The sequence below is a fragment of the Verticillium dahliae genome, genomic scaffold (assembly GCF_000150675.1).
Source record: "Verticillium dahliae VdLs.17 supercont1.8 genomic scaffold, whole genome shotgun sequence".
NCBI lineage: Eukaryota > Fungi > Ascomycota > Sordariomycetes > Glomerellales > Plectosphaerellaceae > Verticillium > Verticillium dahliae.
In genome coordinates, this window is record NW_009276927.1 from 15,092 (window position 1) to 30,615 (window position 15,524).

Below are 15,524 nucleotides of genomic sequence, written 5' to 3' on the forward strand. Positions count from 1 at the left end.
GTCCACGATCAACCGGTACCGTCCATCATCCCTTCGTGTACCCCTGCCGCTCCCAGCTTGTCATCGGGCATCGCTCGATTTTATTCTGTATTGGGCACTAGAACCGAGAGAAGTACATGTGGTGGGTTGTCGTCACTACGCCTTTGCATTCGTGTCGCGACGGGTGCGGCCCATCGCACTGTTGGCAGTTCCAGCGGCTGATCCTCTCTCTAGATCAATCGAGGTACATCCTTCCGAATATTATCATATTGCCAGCTGGGGCGCAGATCGACCTCACAGCATCAGTGCCGAAATGTCGCCCAAGCTGGAGTACTCCATCGTTCTCGAGGCTGACTGCCCTTGCAACGCGCATTGCCAGATCACTCTGTCAACCCCCCATGATCGCTGCAACCGCTAGCTGTCTTGTGGGCGTTGCCGGGATTTTCAGCTTGTCAATGGCGGTGGCACCCCTGGCCTAGCAATGCGACAGCTCAAGCCCCTGCATTCTGGTGTCCCGAAGCGAATCGAACCAAGCCCGCCGAGATGGATTGCCGATAGATGCGACTGGAGCAGAAAATGTGAAGTGGTCAAAGTCATCTAGCTCGATATGTCCGGTCGCGCGAATAGACAGGTAGAGGCGGATCGCGATTCCATGTCGCCTGAATCAATACTTTGCTTCTTCAACCACAAGGTGGCCCCTGGTACGATCCCACGCGTGAAGATGCAAACAAACCGGGGAGCGGGGCAGGATATGGCCTGTAACATGGGTCCCTGGCAGCGATCTGCAAGTAGCCCATCAGTAACTCGATCCTGGGAACGGAATGGCCGTTGCGGACGATCACTTGGCACGACGTAACACCCGTCAATTCACCTGTTTTGTCATTTGCTTGGTATGTCTTGACGGATTAGGACGAAGAGTGAAAAACACAGGCTGGTGGGCAGGCGTGCCGAGTCAGTAGCATTCCCACGCCATCCCAATTTACATGCCGCACGGCAAGGCCCTGGTCACGGATGAATGAACAAACAGTCTGGAAGCCTGAACACACACACAATTGAGACCTCAGCGCCATGCGCCACGCAGTCGACCCCCCAGCGACTAGGGCTACCCCGGTTGCTATCTATGCCGCCAGCAGAACTTTCCTGCCTGGAGCGCTCTGTCTCGTCACCCCCGGTCAAGTCTGGCATGGGCAGTCCTCGCGGCTCGAGCCTCAAGCCTCAATACCGCAAGCCTCTCTCAGACCACTTATTCCGGGCTAGCACTACCTCGGACATGGTGCATGTAGCCCAATTCGGCGGTAGTAGAGATCTCTCTGATGGGGCCATCTCCATGGCGCCTTGCGTGGACGCACCCCCCCCCCTTTCTCCCCCACCTCTCTGGTCCCCCCCTTCCGGAACCGAGCCTCTGTTTCCATCAACAGCGCCGCGGCCATGAATGGCTGGAAGCGCTTGGTCTCGATGCATGCTGCTCATCGGGAGTTGCGGACTCGATACACTGAGGGACTGTGTAGGTTTACAAAAACTCCCATCCTCCTTCTTAACTCCCGGCCACCCACCTCGCCACGCCTCCGCGTTGATTTAGATAAGCACCACATCTGAACAGACGATATCATTGAGCTGTCTATCTTTTTTTTTTCTTTGAAACTCGACGCCAGCGATACTTCCTGGCCTAAGTTAACGCGCTTCTCTCGACCACCCAGTCAACTCAGTCACAACACTGGACTCGATCAATCTTTGACTTGGCTGACTGCTTCATCTCCTGGCGCTGTGTCCGGGTCCACCCCTACCAAGGTCATTCCGAAGTTGCTCTCCTCTAACATTGCGACTCCCACTTCATCCCGCTGCCCTGCAGACTCGAACCCAATTGCGTACCCGACTGTTCTTCGAGCAAGTCAAAGAGCTGCTTAGTCCAGCCCTACAGATTTATTATCACAATTCAGACACAGAGTTGAATCGGTCTGCCATTCGCATCCCATCATTCGAATAATCTGCCAACTCGTCAGGTTACACGATCACTTCGGCACACTCGACTTCACGGATCTCGATCACTCATCCTCGAGAACCGCCTTCGTGTATGACCATGGCGCAAAGGAGGGGTCCGTGGTCCCAACACGAGGATGCATGTCTGATGCAGCTCGTTAGTGAGCAGGGTCCTCTTAACTGGGTTCGAATTGCTCAAACCCTAGGCACCAGGACACCCAAGCAGTGCAGAGAACGCTTTCACCAGAATTTGAAACCAACCCTCAACCACGAGCCCATTACAGCCGAGGAGGGTGTACAGATTGAAATCCTTGTCAATGAGCTCGGCAAACGGTGGGCAGAAATCGCTCGAAGACTTTCCGGAAGAAGCGACAACGCAGTGAAGAACTGGTGGAATGGGAACCAAAACCGTCGGAGACGCCATGACCGCAGAAGAGGCACACACCCTCGACCCAGCTATGAAGACGGCCGATATTCTTCACCAAGACCCTACCAACATCGCCCCTCTCTCACGCTTCACCCCGGGCCTAGTTCAATGCCACATGCTTCTACTACTCAATACCTATCTTCGCCAACATCGCCTGCGCACAGCTCTGGGAACTACTCACGCCATCAGCATGGCTCATCTCTTCCCTCACCAAGCTCAACAGCCTCGCCCAGGAGCGACGCACTTGATGCTGATAACACTGCACTGTCAGATTCGGGATCAAGCTACACGACATCGCCTCGCGAACACTACACACGCGTCTCCCCCCCAGTACAACTACCGCCTCTCCGAACTGCCGTTACTTATGACTCGCTTCCCCGCTCCCTGCCGGGTGTTGGTTCGCTGCTTCACACAGCCGGGGAGAGCAGAGATGTGACCATTGCAGGCACATACCTGCCAGCGCGTTCTTCTCATTTGCCTACAGCACCATGTTCCCCAACAGAGGATCACCGTTCGTCCAGAAGATTTTTTGGCACGGTCGAAGACAGGGACTCACGGATGACTGTAGATCAGCTTGTCAACCGTTAAGTTCTGTTGATGCTAGTCGATCAGTGGCTTTTCGTTGGGTATGTATTGGATATGCGAGAGTATGTTCATAGTTGCAGGCGGCACGCAATTTTGTTTAAGGATACCCCTTTCGTGGCATCGATGGCCAGTTCACGCGACTGCTCACGGGGAGCAAGGTCAGTCCGCATGGAATGTAAAGGTAGACGGCAATTCAAGGATGTACACGATGTTGGACCACGAACAATAGAGTTCGTTGCTGGCACTGACGAGACATTTCGGGCGTTGCCAGAGGTTGCATAAAATCAGGCGATGCCGAATAGACGAGTGATTACAAGCATCGCAGGCTCAACACTTGCTCATGCTCTTCAGTTAGGGCTGAACGCAAGCTACAGCGCAACAAAATAGACGTCGAACAAGCCATTTGTGGTTTGGTGTGAAGTAGCAAGAAGGTTCGGTAGCCTCTGAAGATGGTGAATGGTGCAATCCAAAAGCTCACCCACCTGTTGCAGCAGTGGTGTATTGGACTGTCTTGAATTCTGCTGCATCGATACCTAAGGTTGCGTCGGGCACAGGGCTGAAAACAGACAACGTTGTGCTGCAGGATGTATCTTGGGTTTGGCTGGGTCTAGACCACGAAGCGCAGCGGTTTCGCCGTGAATGACGCGTTTGTCGTGATGACACAGGGATGGACCGATTAGCCCAGCCGATCTTTCTCGGGCATGACAAGACTGGCAGCGGCAAGGTAAAAAGGTGGGGGTGGGGGTTATTGTTCCGGTAATGGCTCGTCACCATGGCGCTCCGATACATCTGCTTGTTCCACTTACACACATCAGGGATAGAATTTGGTACGAATCACGCAGTCTAACCTTCCCTCCAGATTCAAGGCTTCCCTTGTCTGTTGCAGTTCAACACTCAAGTATGGATTCAGATGTCTATGTTGACTACCGCGTCTGGCATCGAACTGTGGAGCCCCCAATACTTTAGAAACTTCCGTCTTCGGTGCCTGTGCTTGCCTGACCCGTTCCAACTGCAAGCAAAGGGAGAGATAAATAGAATCGAATGCAGGACTTGCACAGGGCGACCACAGTGGCTTTGGCCATGCCAATGCCGTAGCCCTCCTTACTTTCGTTGCATACTCCACTTACGGTCATGACAGCATCGGTATAGGTATCTACTGGTCTTGTGCTAGGACTGGCCGCCTACGTCGACTGTTCCATTGGGCGGCAGCAGCATAGACACTGTCGGCCAAAGATTTATCCCCTTTTATTCTACTCGTTAATGCAATAAGTCACGAAGAAAGGTGGCTGGCAATTTCGGTGAGCTATAAGCAACGGAAGCTGCCAGAAGATGATTGCCACCCAAGCGCCCTGCAAAAAAAGTGGCAGACGTGGTGCTTAGGTACCTAGATCCCCTAGCATTTCCCACCAAAACAGAAGTCGCCTACCATCCAGTTATCCGGCCTTGCATTTCTACTACATCCTTCATCCGTTGGGGCATGGTATCGATATTTTACGTCTGCCACTTTCTTTGCAAGGCGCTTGCCACCCTAGTTGAACCTTCTCTACGCCACTTCGCACCTCCGCTTGCATGTTGGGTTTTTGCTGAACTGGCGTTTGTAATGCGGATGCTCAGTTATTGAACGTCACAGCTTCCGACCACTCATACTTCTCCACAAGCCTCGGGGGTCAATATCATGCCCCGATTCGTGTAACGATAACTCAGTTGGCTTGTTTTTAGAGTGTTGGCTGGTGGTAGAGTTCATCGCCTCCTTCCAACCAGACCGACCCCCAGCCCCGCAATGACCAGCGCTAGGCTTCTACCTAGATGCTGTTTGACAACCAAATTGGCCGAAGTCAAATACCGTCCAGTGTTTGCTTGTGCCCAAGACCGATCACTGTGTGTAGGCTGCACTGCTACGGCTCACGCTCGGCCGTTCCCCGGACTGTCTGCCGACGTCCAGTAGAGCCAATCTCTGACATGCTTCAGAGATCGTATGTGCCGCGATCTTTCGACCGCTCCGAGAGCTGCGTCCGGTAGTCTCACGTATGTCTTCGGGCAAGCTGGTGGATCTATTGCGGTATTGCGGAGATCTGAAGTTCTTGCAGGGAGCCATGACAAGGCCCTGGCAGGAAATCTTCTCAGTTGGGGTTTGCTCGTGAACGTCACTGCCGTTAGAGGCCAGTGTTCTTCTGTAAGTGCTGCTGACTGTGTTCTCCTCGGGGATCATTTCGTTTGACGAGTATCCAGTCGACTCAGCCACTTCCCCAACTTGTTCGCCCTGTAAATGTTTCCCTGGGCTCATTGAAAGAGAGGTCGTGCTTGCATTGTGCCTATCGATGACGGAATTGTCGTAGCATTGTTTCCTTGGAGATGTATAGCGGTGGCTGACCATCGGGAGCCTGTCATCGCCAGCTTGGAATGAGAAAATGCGGCGATGGTGTATCTCCGTGATGTCCTCGTCTTCGCCGCGGTCCGAATCATCGAATTTATCCGTCGAATATGAGTAAAGTGCCACTGAACCGGCCGCGAGGTGATCGCTTAGGCGAGAACGTAAGAAGTCGTCAAGCTTCGCGGTGCCCGGACCCAGACATAGCCCAGGTTTTGGATGTTTAGAGTTTGCATCCCGGCGGCCCAGATGCAGTTCAGGCTCTTGTGAACTACTGCCCACATTAACGACAGACGTCGCGGCACGTCGTCTCTGGCCAGGTCTCCGGCGCAGGCTGTGGCGGCGAAGCCGCTCACTGCTGATGACATCGGCGTCCGGGGTCAAGTCTTGCCGAATAGTCACTGAGCAGGCTCATGTTAGTTGTTATAAAGTAACGGTCCAAACAGGCGTGTTTGTATTTCACTTACAAATTGAGCGATGTGATGCGAATCGCTGAGGCTTCCTTGGAAGTCTTGTTTCATTAGGGCAACAGACATCGCCATGTTCGACATCAGCGCCTGCTTGAGCATGCTGAGAGGGCATAGGATCATCCTCTGCGCCGTCCGTCAAGTCACGAATGCGTGCCTTGAACCGCCTTGACTCGGCCAGGCTGCGATCCACAACGCTCCCGGATCTCGCAAGCACAACAGCCGCAACACCTTCGGGGGCAGCTCGGGCCAAGAGCAACTCAAGCCGGCGGATTTCAGCCTTGTAATCGCTCTCCTTCTTCCCCCAATCTATTGACATTGTCGTGAACTCGTCCAAGCTTCTTCTTTTTGTTTCAGTCTCCTCTTCAAGCAATTGCTGTGTCTCGTGTAGGGAGGTTTGTAATCCCGAAAATCCTTCGAGTAGATGTCGAACATGTGGGTCGAACTCTACCGGGAGCGGTGTTGAGACCGATTTCGTCATCATAATGGTGTATAGGATGTCAACAGTCTGATCAAGGGTTGGGTGATGCCAGGCGTGTGCCCTGTCGTCGACGATTTCTTCGAGAGCCGCAGGGGCTTGCGGAAGACGCGCCTTGTGCGAAGCTCGTTCTGCCCTCAGCATTCTTTCTTGGTCTATGTTCAGAGACGAGACACCATTGCACAAGCTTGTCGTCGCTTGTCGGCGGGCTTCGCACGCACCTGCCGTTGAGTTGCTGTTGTCGGACGTGCAAGTGTTCCTACTTGGCTCATGAGCGCCGGAGTGTTGCCAGGGTCGGAACCAGTCTAGAGCAGACATTGTGTCCTAGAATTTGGAGGCCACAGCAATCCTTGATGACCAAAGGGGATCTCATCTACAGGAAAATTGTTTGCGTCTATCACATTGTTTTCAAGGATGGTAAAACGAAGACAGCCTGTAGAGACTGTCGATTCCGCAGGCTCGAACGAAGGTGGACTCGGGCGCGGGCAGGAGGCGTGTAGGAGACATTACAAAACTCGACTTCTTGTCTGATGAGGAAAGTGCGGCCTGGCAGGCAGACCATATGATGCTTCTAACGCTTTGCACCTGCCGTGACAGACGAGCAACAATGAAACAGCAATGGCAGCAGCAACAATAGCAGGAAAGAGGTCGAGCGATATACTTGATCCTGGACTTCCTTGTCGATTATCGGCTATTCTTCTCATCAGCAAAGAGGAGTATAGAGTGGACAGAAGGGACGAGTAGCGCCAGGGCCGTGTCAGTGACAACGCCTGAAATTACGCAAGGTCTGTCCAGATGTGTCTTGACCCTGTAGTGCCTACCTATCCAAGTTCAATGCTTGCTCTTTCGCCAGCAACTTTCCATAAGTGACGTCTCAGTGTCCAATGCCGTAGCGCCAGCCCCCCTACCAACTAGAGAAAGAGGTCTTCAGCTTTCTGTCGCTGGCGACCACGTCCTCCAGGTCTATTTACAAAGAGTTCCTTGCCTTCATTAGTGCCAAACCTATCAGGGAAAAGTTCTTTAACGCTTGCTCCCGCTGCACCCTTGATCGCAAACCCGGCATCTCGTCCTTTCCGCTCTGCAGCTCCTTTAATTGACAATAGGTCAGGAGCTTTCGAGGCGTCATCATCAAACGAAAGCCGACTCGTCCTCTCCGTCATGCCAACCCGATCCATGTGTCCTTCTCCAACCGTTTGTATCCTAGATGGGAAGAGCTCTTTCGCAGCCCTCTCCTCCGCCAATTTGTGCCGAATGCCCGAAGCCGTTGCTCTGTTGCTCAAGGTACCCGAATCGGCATCATGCAATACACGGGGCGACTGTCAAGTAGATCGCGTAACGGAGAAGCTGACCGATTCCGCGTTGATCCCTTATTACCCAAAGATGACCTGTTAGGGAAGAGCTCCTTTTTGGCATTGGTCCGTCTTGAGCCACTCAACCCTGATGCTGAGCCTCGCGAGCGCGACCTCCGTTGCTGAGTGCGTGATTTGGCGGCGCGACTCGCCAATGTTGCTTCATCATCGTCGTAGAGGCTCGCGTCGAATGCCTCAATCTCGTCGCTATCTCTACGACCCCGAGCGTAACTGTCACGGCCACGGTAGCCATTATCATCACGCTCACGATATCGCCGTCTGCCTTCGCGTCGTCTCCTTTCCTCGGGGTCCTGATCAGGGTGGAATAAGTAATAACGACTCCGAGTAGCCGCCCCCGGCGCCTTCTTATCACTTTGCAGTGCAATTCGGATCTGCAAGTTGACTTCGGGTTTGGAAGGTATGTCCTTCGCCGGGACAGTTTCCCCAGCAGAGGCTTGGGCAGCTGCTTCTGATTGCGCGCTCAGAGCCCGCAACGCATCTTGGGCCGCATCCTCGGACTGGAACACCAAGTTGGCGGACTCGTCATCGATCCATTCAACCTTGTTTACCCGTCCAAAGTGGTCTTCGACAAAAGCTTTGACATCTTCGGTCGACAACGTGTCAAGTCCTCGAATGTGAACCTTGTTGGGCACAATGGTTGTGCTTTCGCTGTCGGCAAAGGGCTCATCATGCGCGGCATCCCACGCTGGCGCGACCTTGGTGGAGGATGTGGGTTAGCATACGCTTCAAGAGGGGCTAGCTGTAGGTGCCGGAAATACCATCTGATCATCAGTCGCAGCTTCAGTTCGCGTCGGGCTCTCCGCCACGTCCTCCATCACCATGTCGAAGTCCATGGTGAGAAGCGCTTGCCGCAAATGCAGTCCAAGATGGTCGAGAAGTGGTGCTGTCCTTGGGGTCGGGTGATTTGGGAAATGCCACCTGCGTGCGATTGGCCGGTCTGCTAGAAATGTCAAGGAATGTGTCGAGTCGCAACGGGCTGGCTTCCTTTGCTAAGGGGATGTATGGCCGGCAAGACCGCTGCGCGGTTTCAGTCGCAGAAGGGAATAGTTGAAGCGTTACGTCTGGCACCTGGTTTCTGAAAGAGGAAGAGAGGATAATCGACAACGCTCATGGATGAAGTCTGAGATCTGAACCTATCGGTCACTGACGTGGGAGAAGGAGCAGCCACACGTTCTAGAGGTCTCAAGCCTCGCCAATTCGATGGGGTAAGTAAGATGTGAGCGCGCCGCATGGACCGTTCGTTGTCTTGTTCATGTCTCCTCGCGAAGACGGGTTGCTCCACTTATTACCGGAGCTAATTGACCAACAACCAGGTAGCTAGCTGGTTGGAGAAGCAGGCGGGCAGCACTCACTGTATCTGAAAATGATAAAAAAGTCGGGACCTATGTTGTCCTGTCCTCGAGAGCATGCAGGCATAAGCATCTCGCGCTTGTTGCATCCACAAACATCATTCATCACAGGTATATCTCAATCTGCATGTGCTTTGCCAGGTTCCCGCTTGCGGCGCATCGTTGTTGATGAACTCGGCACCAACATTGCAGGGTTGCGTGGCAAATTCTTTGTCTATAATTCTATACTCTATATGATCATATCGCAACATTTGGAGCTTAGTCCAACGGAGTGGCCTTAACGTCTTTGCGTTATGCTACACCTTCTCGACACGCCTCGGAAGGTCTATGATTGTGGATAAGGAGACAATCGTCATCTTCTTCCGCGCGTTTTCGCCCTCACCTCCCACAGAGGCAGACCCGAAGACGGAGGTTTGCGTCGCATCCGACGCCCGTCGCTTCAAGGATGATAATTGTGGCATAATGTGCCCCGCCGATGGACGGCTGTCGCAAGTCAAGTCATCGTCTTCTTGTGCGTCATCTGGGTCTAGGTATGGGTCGAATGACCAGCAAGTCTCAAGGCCGTCGAGAAATCTGGGCGACCTGCGTAGAAAGTGCCAGGAGAGAGTGTCGTGGCGCATCGCGATGTACAGCGACTCGACGTTGCCACTACTATCGCTCACTGCACAGTGTTCCCGCAAGAAATCGAGATCATACTGCGCATCGGCCAACTTCTTGCCCAACGGGCGTAGCATGGGTAACCCTCTCAGTTGTGTTGCGTCGCATAGCTTGGCCTTCAGCGGCATCCATGGGCGGCCCTTGAGGACAGCGTCGAAAGCGGTGGAGACGGCAGCGCAAAAGGAATGACTGTCCGCATCAGCCACAACGACGGTGCGGTGCAGCCCGCGTGACAAGCATCGCTTGTAAGCATTTGTGTCTCTTTCGAAAGGGAATGGTTGTGAGGATGAAGGCAATAGAGAGATGTGAACTGTCCAGGGTCCGGAGGTCCCTTTGGCGGCAGGGGTTCGATCAACGGAAATGGGTGGAGGGGTCGGCTTCTTAGCTTCTGCAGGCACGGAGCTCTGGGCAGCATGGGAAAGCTGAGGCGTGGAGGCTCGACTCGTCGGCGAAACCGGAACGTGATGTGTCTCTAGACTGTCGAGCCTCTCCTCCAGGCTGAGATCAGCATCCGCCAGCTCCAGTTGGCGATCAGCGACGGATCTCATCTGATGGTCGATCTTGGTCACTCGTGTTGATTCAGTACGCATGGCCTCGTGAAGCTGCAGACAGCGTTGTTCAAGGAGCTCCACCGACTGCCAAACGCGGTTGATGTTTCGGTATGATGTCCTAATCTCCTGGGTGGCCTCGTCATGCGTCTTATCAAGACGGTCCTCCAACTCGCCCAGCCTGCTGACGAGACTACCAAACGCGCCCTGTTGCTCACGGTCTAGCTGGCGCTCCACGACCTCGAGGCGTTGTTTGAGCAGATCAAGCTCACGTTTCTCCGCCGGCTGCTCGGCTGTTTTGACGTGGTAGCAAGCCATATGGCCACAGTCACATGTGGCGCCGGGTGTGGACTGGTTATGCGAAAAGTGAGCGCAGGCGCAGCGTTGACCCTTGATGCCGGGCACGAGAAGTATGTATCGACACTGGCCCTCAGGCAGCGCCGAGCGGTCCAGAGGCGGCGGCGACGGTGGCTGGTCCATGGTAGTGGGGTTTCTCCAGAAAGCGGCGAAGAATCAAAGGGCAGGGCAATGAGGATGAGTAGACGCGATGGGAGAGCTTGAGGTCCATGAGAGAGAGTGTGTGTCCAGAGTCTGCCCTTTTCTGGCCCAGAATTCAGTGTCAGCAGCACGAACAGGCGAATATCCCCCCTCTTCAGTTTCAGAGAGCGTTGTGCGTTTTTTTTTTTCCCAGCCAGCACCGTTGGCTAGGCTGCGGAGGAGATGAGAGATGTTGGAAAAGGCGGGATGGCGAGATAGTGATAGAGAGCGGGCGCGTGTGAGTGACTACGTGAGCGAAAGAGAGTGAGAGGGCAAAGAGCGAGGGAAAAAGCACGCGATGCAGCCGGGAGATGAGCGATCGGCCCGTAGTCTGCAATCTGCAGTCTCCAGTCCAAGGCAGTCTGTGAGCGGCCCCTTGAGCCGAGTTGACGGTACGGTAGGCGAGTCAAAGCGAGGGATGGCGAGGACGCACAAGGGGGCGAGAAAAGCCTTCCAAGTCCAGGTCGGGAAAGACGGGGATGCCGTCAGTGTTAGTCAAGTACTGGACAAGTGCGCGGGAGAGGGCGCGGGAGACAGCGTGGGCAAAGATGTGGACAAGACGTGGGTGTGCGGGCGCGCGGAACGTGGCAGCGTGGGCAGTCACTGGCTAACGGCCCGAACGGGCGCTACTGTCAACACCTCCCGACCTAAACCGCACCTCCTCCTCTCAGCACATTGTGTACCTTTCTCAGTCAGTACCGGCCTCGTCTTTTCGTATCATACGGCACCTCGAGGGTGGGAGATGCTGGGCAGACCAATAGGGCGGCCCCGAATGATCAGGGGTCCTAGGGTCCTTAAACGTTGGACCACAGTGGAGGGGCTCCATCATCAAGGTGCCATGTCGCGCAATACCGATGATTCCTGCATGGTCCCGCGACTCAGTCCATAACGCCCGCATCTCGAGCCACACCCACAGCGACTGTACCAGTCTAACAGGTCGCACACAGTCGGTCTGACACAGCGACACCAGGGGCGGAGACCTGCGGTACCTAAGGTACCTCATGATCACCATTAGGGACCTTGCGAATCACTTCAAAGCCCTCAATAGGCATGCCATGCATGGTAGGGATAAGAGAGGTGGGCGGAGCAGGGAACTCTGCTGAGCCCTTTGATATTCATCACTCACCGACTTGGACATTCCACTCACTCACTGCATTCCCTACCTTACCCATCTACCTAGGGTACTTACTACCCGCCTGAAAGTACCTAATTCAGGTAGGTCCCTTGGTACCTTAGGTACTTGCCTGAAGTGTGGCCGACTCTCCGGGTACAGTGGCCGCCAGACCCGACGCGACATCCCCAGGTCGCCCAGCCAGGTACCTCCTGCTCGGTCTGTTGACTTATCAGCTCGCAATCATCTAGGTGTCAGTCCATGTGCCCCAACACCTTGCCGATGCCGTGGGGGGAACGGAAACGCAGGGGGCGAAGGGGAGGGGGAGGGGCCGGTTTGGGGTTTACCGCGCTCCAGCAGCCACTCTGTACCAACCGCTCAAAACTGGTCAGCCAGCCCAGGGCCGAGGCTGCGGGCGTGGGCACGCCTCCTCTCCCTGTCTCTGCGCCCGCCTTGTTTCGTCTAGGACGAGGTTTGCGATTCACGGTGTCCGATAACCGCACCTCGTCCCGTATCTGTCTGCTATCCTCCGAGACACCATCCTTGCTCTTGATCAGCCCGCCCGTCCCCTGCCCATTTCCTTCCTCATGGGTCGATTCGGGTCCACCGTGGATTCCTTATTAGAGACGTATTCTCAATGTCTTCTGCTCCTCAAGCGGATCAACCCACGCGACCATTCGTCCGATAAAGATGCAGCGCAAGCTGCGCGCCTCCGTAAAGCCATCCGTGCAGATCGAACCCAGGTGCGCCAAGCCTACACCTCCCAACTGTCGCTCCTCGGCGGACAATTAGACAAGGGCGATGGTAAGTTCAGTCGATACACTCTTAGCCAACGCCGAACCCCAGACGTCTCCATCGCGATCATTCCGGTGAGTCCTGTGCTAACCAACATGTCGTCCATACTCAGCCGTTGCACGCTCCTCGGTAAGAAGGGCCATCAAGCGCCTGACCAACGCCATGGCGCGTCTGCTTCGAGTGCCTGCAGTGACCGCGAGCCGCAACGGCCACCCGAACCTGGATTATACATCCTTGAGGTCACTGTCAACCGCGTCTTGCATCGACACAGTCAGGGCTATTAATGAGATGTCGATTCGACTAGCGCCGTCGGCTCGCCCCAGGCGGCGAGTAGCATCAAACCTGTCTGGGACATCCTCACATCATTCGAGCAGAACCAGTTCCAGTCACGGGCAGGTGCGATCGCCCAGTGCCCGCACCCATAACCACGCGAAGACGAAGAAGCGCAATTCTTCATCTACCATGGCGTCGGCGAGTACCAAGCTCGGCGAGGTCAGATCAACAACGAGCCGCGATCAAAACCGTCAAGCGTCAGATCAGGAACCAACGTTCCCTCTGCGTCCTTACAAACGAAGCTCAGATGGCAAAGAAAAGAAGTTCTGGGGACTGTTTGGATAGGTAGTGGGGGGGTTCGGGGCACGAGAGGTAGTCCCAAAGTATGAACGTGCCAGGCACGTTACCTTGCTTGAGACCATATCGACCAACTTCCCCCAGCTGCGTTGTCGATTGAATTGTACATGAGCCCATCCATCGATCTTGTGCGTCGTCCATTCCCGTGCGTGCTATACGTGAAGCAACGTAACGAGGTAGATGGACCCTGGCCGCGCTCACTGCGTTTCTTGCTCCTGTGTCTGCCTAAGAAATGTGGCAGCTGGCATGAAGCCTTGCCAACTGGCAAGATCGTCAAGCTCAGAGAGACTCATCTGCCCCACCATAGATCGGTGCAAGCCACCACACGAGACCTGAAATTCGTCTTCGACGTCGTATGGCCTGTATTGGACTGGACCATCCTTCGCCTCACGTAATTGACCCAAGCCAAGTAAGTCGAGAAGACACCACAGCCCACCACCTCACCACGCCGCTTTTATGCCGCCTGATCCTAACCGGTCACCAAGAACTAGCCGGGGACATTGAGGTGTTGGATTGTCAACACCAATTGCTCGTTCATCCGTCAACTGACGCTACCCCCCTTGGGAGTTCATCTCGGACAAACGACCCCTCACTTTGCTGGGAGCAACAGCACTCGACGCGATGGCTCCCGACTCTGCCGCAAACCTCACATCGCTGCTGCGTGCCTCTTCCATTGACGACCACGAGGAAGTTCTTCGCGCCGCCAATGCTGCTCTGAAAATCTCCAAGCTCGACACTGGCGCACAGCGCACCAGGGTCGTCGCCCTTCTGAAGCTCGACCGGTTTGAGGATGCCCTGCGTGCCCTTGCCGACGGCGGCGCCACGCTCGAGGCCGATTGCCGGCTAGAAAAGGCCTATGCTCTCTACAAGACGGGAAAGTTGGACGATGCTGCTTCGCTTGCGGCATCCACCACTGGACGTAGCTTCAGCCACGTTGCTGCGCAAGTCGCCTATCGTGCTGAACGATTCCAAGACGCGAGGCAACTGTACGATGAGCTAGCATCTGACAAGGCCGCTGCTGCAGAGGAGGAGAGCGACCTGAGCATCAACGTCCTGGCTACAGCTGCTCAGAGGGACTGGCAGTCGCAGGCTGCGCTGACCAGCGGCTTCGTACAACCTCCCGTCGCTCCAGCCTTGGACACCTTTGAGCTCGCCTACAACCTGGCCTGCGGCTGCATCGCCCGCGGAGAGCTTTCGAAGGCCTCGAGTCTCCTACAGCGCGCCAGTCGTCTCTGTGATGAGTCTGATGACCTCTCCGATGAGGAAAAGCGAGCAGAGATGGCACCGATCCTAATTCAACAGGCATATGTGTATTCGAGATTGGGCAACACTACCGAGGCTCTCAAGCTACACCGCCAGCTGGAAGCTTCCGAGTACGTTCTTTAGTTTCTGTCGTTCCTCCTACCTCAGAAATAACCAGACTAACTCGCTTGCGCAGGATCAGCGACGCTGAAGCACGGCTCGTAGCGACGAACAACGCTTCCACGCTGGATAACACCGCAAGCAACCCGTTCGCAGTCCAGCGTACTCTCGAGGCAAATCCAGCCGTGTCAAATGACGCCAAACTCTTTCACTATCAGGATAGTCGGCTACGACGGAACAAACTGGCACTTGCCCTACGTGCACAGAAGTTCTCGGGTGTTGCTCGTCAAACGAAACACTTGATTAGCGCATCTTCGCCATCGTCGACAGCCAGCTCCGATGCAAATGTTCTGTCGGTCATCAACGTGGCTGCTCGTTCATTAGAGCACAGCAGCCAAGTGTCGCTGCGTGATGTCTTGCCTGCGGCAGAGCGACACCCCGCCGATGTTGGCGTCTTGCTGACGGCAATCCAGCTGCACGTCCTCGCCAAAAATTACGAAGCCGCTGTGTCCCTTCTTGAAGCTCTCTTTACACAATTGGAAGGGCAGAAGCAAGGAGATGTCCGTTTTTCTGCCGGCCTTGTCGCCCTGGCCGTGGCCCTATACCGAAACCAACGCCGGGCTGGTTGTGCGACTACCGAGTTGGCCAAGGCGATAAAGTACTGGAACGAAAAATCCGACACCCAGTCGGCCTCGCTTCTGCAAGGTGCTGGTGATGAACTCTTGAAGTCAACCGACGCCGATGACTTGTCCGTCGCAGGCACTGCATTCGAGAAGCTCTGTCACCAGTCAACCCGCGTATCCCATCGCTGTGGCTGGACTGATTGCGTCCTTTGGTAAGCGGGACCGCTCTAAGGTTGAACCCTACCTAGGTAGCTTGCCTGC

At 55.0% G+C, this 15,524-nt stretch overlaps 6 protein-coding genes across 6 annotated transcripts; 3 read left to right on the forward strand and 3 right to left on the reverse strand.

Annotated features, from left to right (window-relative positions):
- The first annotated feature begins 1,443 nt into the window (after positions 1–1,443).
- On the forward strand, positions 1,444–3,926 carry VDAG_04562 (myb-like DNA-binding protein). The gene has a single exon (XM_009654166.1). It carries the CDS (start codon positions 2,057–2,059, stop codon positions 2,969–2,971), a length of 915 nt encoding a protein of 304 aa, XP_009652461.1. The 5' UTR covers positions 1,444–2,056; the 3' UTR covers positions 2,972–3,926.
- A 915-nt stretch (positions 3,927–4,841) lies between these two features.
- On the reverse strand, positions 4,842–6,599 carry VDAG_04563 (uncharacterized protein; the record flags this gene model as incomplete). Its single annotated transcript, XM_009654167.1, has 3 exons — positions 4,842–5,737; positions 5,804–6,436; positions 6,503–6,599. 3 exons carry the CDS (start codon positions 6,597–6,599, stop codon positions 4,842–4,844), a joined length of 1,626 nt encoding a protein of 541 aa, XP_009652462.1.
- Positions 6,600–7,557: 958 nt separating this feature from the next.
- On the reverse strand, positions 7,558–8,484 carry VDAG_04564 (uncharacterized protein; the record flags this gene model as incomplete). Its single annotated transcript, XM_009654168.1, has 2 exons — positions 7,558–8,346; positions 8,410–8,484. 2 exons carry the CDS (start codon positions 8,482–8,484, stop codon positions 7,558–7,560), a joined length of 864 nt encoding a protein of 287 aa, XP_009652463.1.
- A 614-nt stretch (positions 8,485–9,098) lies between these two features.
- On the reverse strand, positions 9,099–10,685 carry VDAG_04565 (uncharacterized protein; the record flags this gene model as incomplete). The annotated part of the gene is made up of 2 exons (XM_009654169.1): positions 9,099–9,214; positions 9,383–10,685. The coding sequence occupies 2 exons, from the start codon at positions 10,683–10,685 to the stop codon at positions 9,099–9,101; spliced, it is 1,419 nt and encodes a 472-aa protein (XP_009652464.1).
- A 1,858-nt stretch (positions 10,686–12,543) lies between these two features.
- Positions 12,544–13,200, forward strand: VDAG_04566 (uncharacterized protein; the record flags this gene model as incomplete). Its single annotated transcript, XM_009654170.1, has 4 exons — positions 12,544–12,567; positions 12,597–12,657; positions 12,761–12,887; positions 12,953–13,200. 4 exons carry the CDS (start codon positions 12,544–12,546, stop codon positions 13,071–13,073), a joined length of 333 nt encoding a protein of 110 aa, XP_009652465.1. The 3' UTR covers positions 13,074–13,200.
- Positions 13,201–13,899: 699 nt separating this feature from the next.
- Positions 13,900–15,479, forward strand: VDAG_04567 (TPR Domain containing protein; the record flags this gene model as incomplete). Its single annotated transcript, XM_009654171.1, has 2 exons — positions 13,900–14,651; positions 14,717–15,479. The coding sequence occupies 2 exons, from the start codon at positions 13,900–13,902 to the stop codon at positions 15,477–15,479; spliced, it is 1,515 nt and encodes a 504-aa protein (XP_009652466.1).
- Between the last annotated feature and the right edge of the window lie 45 nt (positions 15,480–15,524).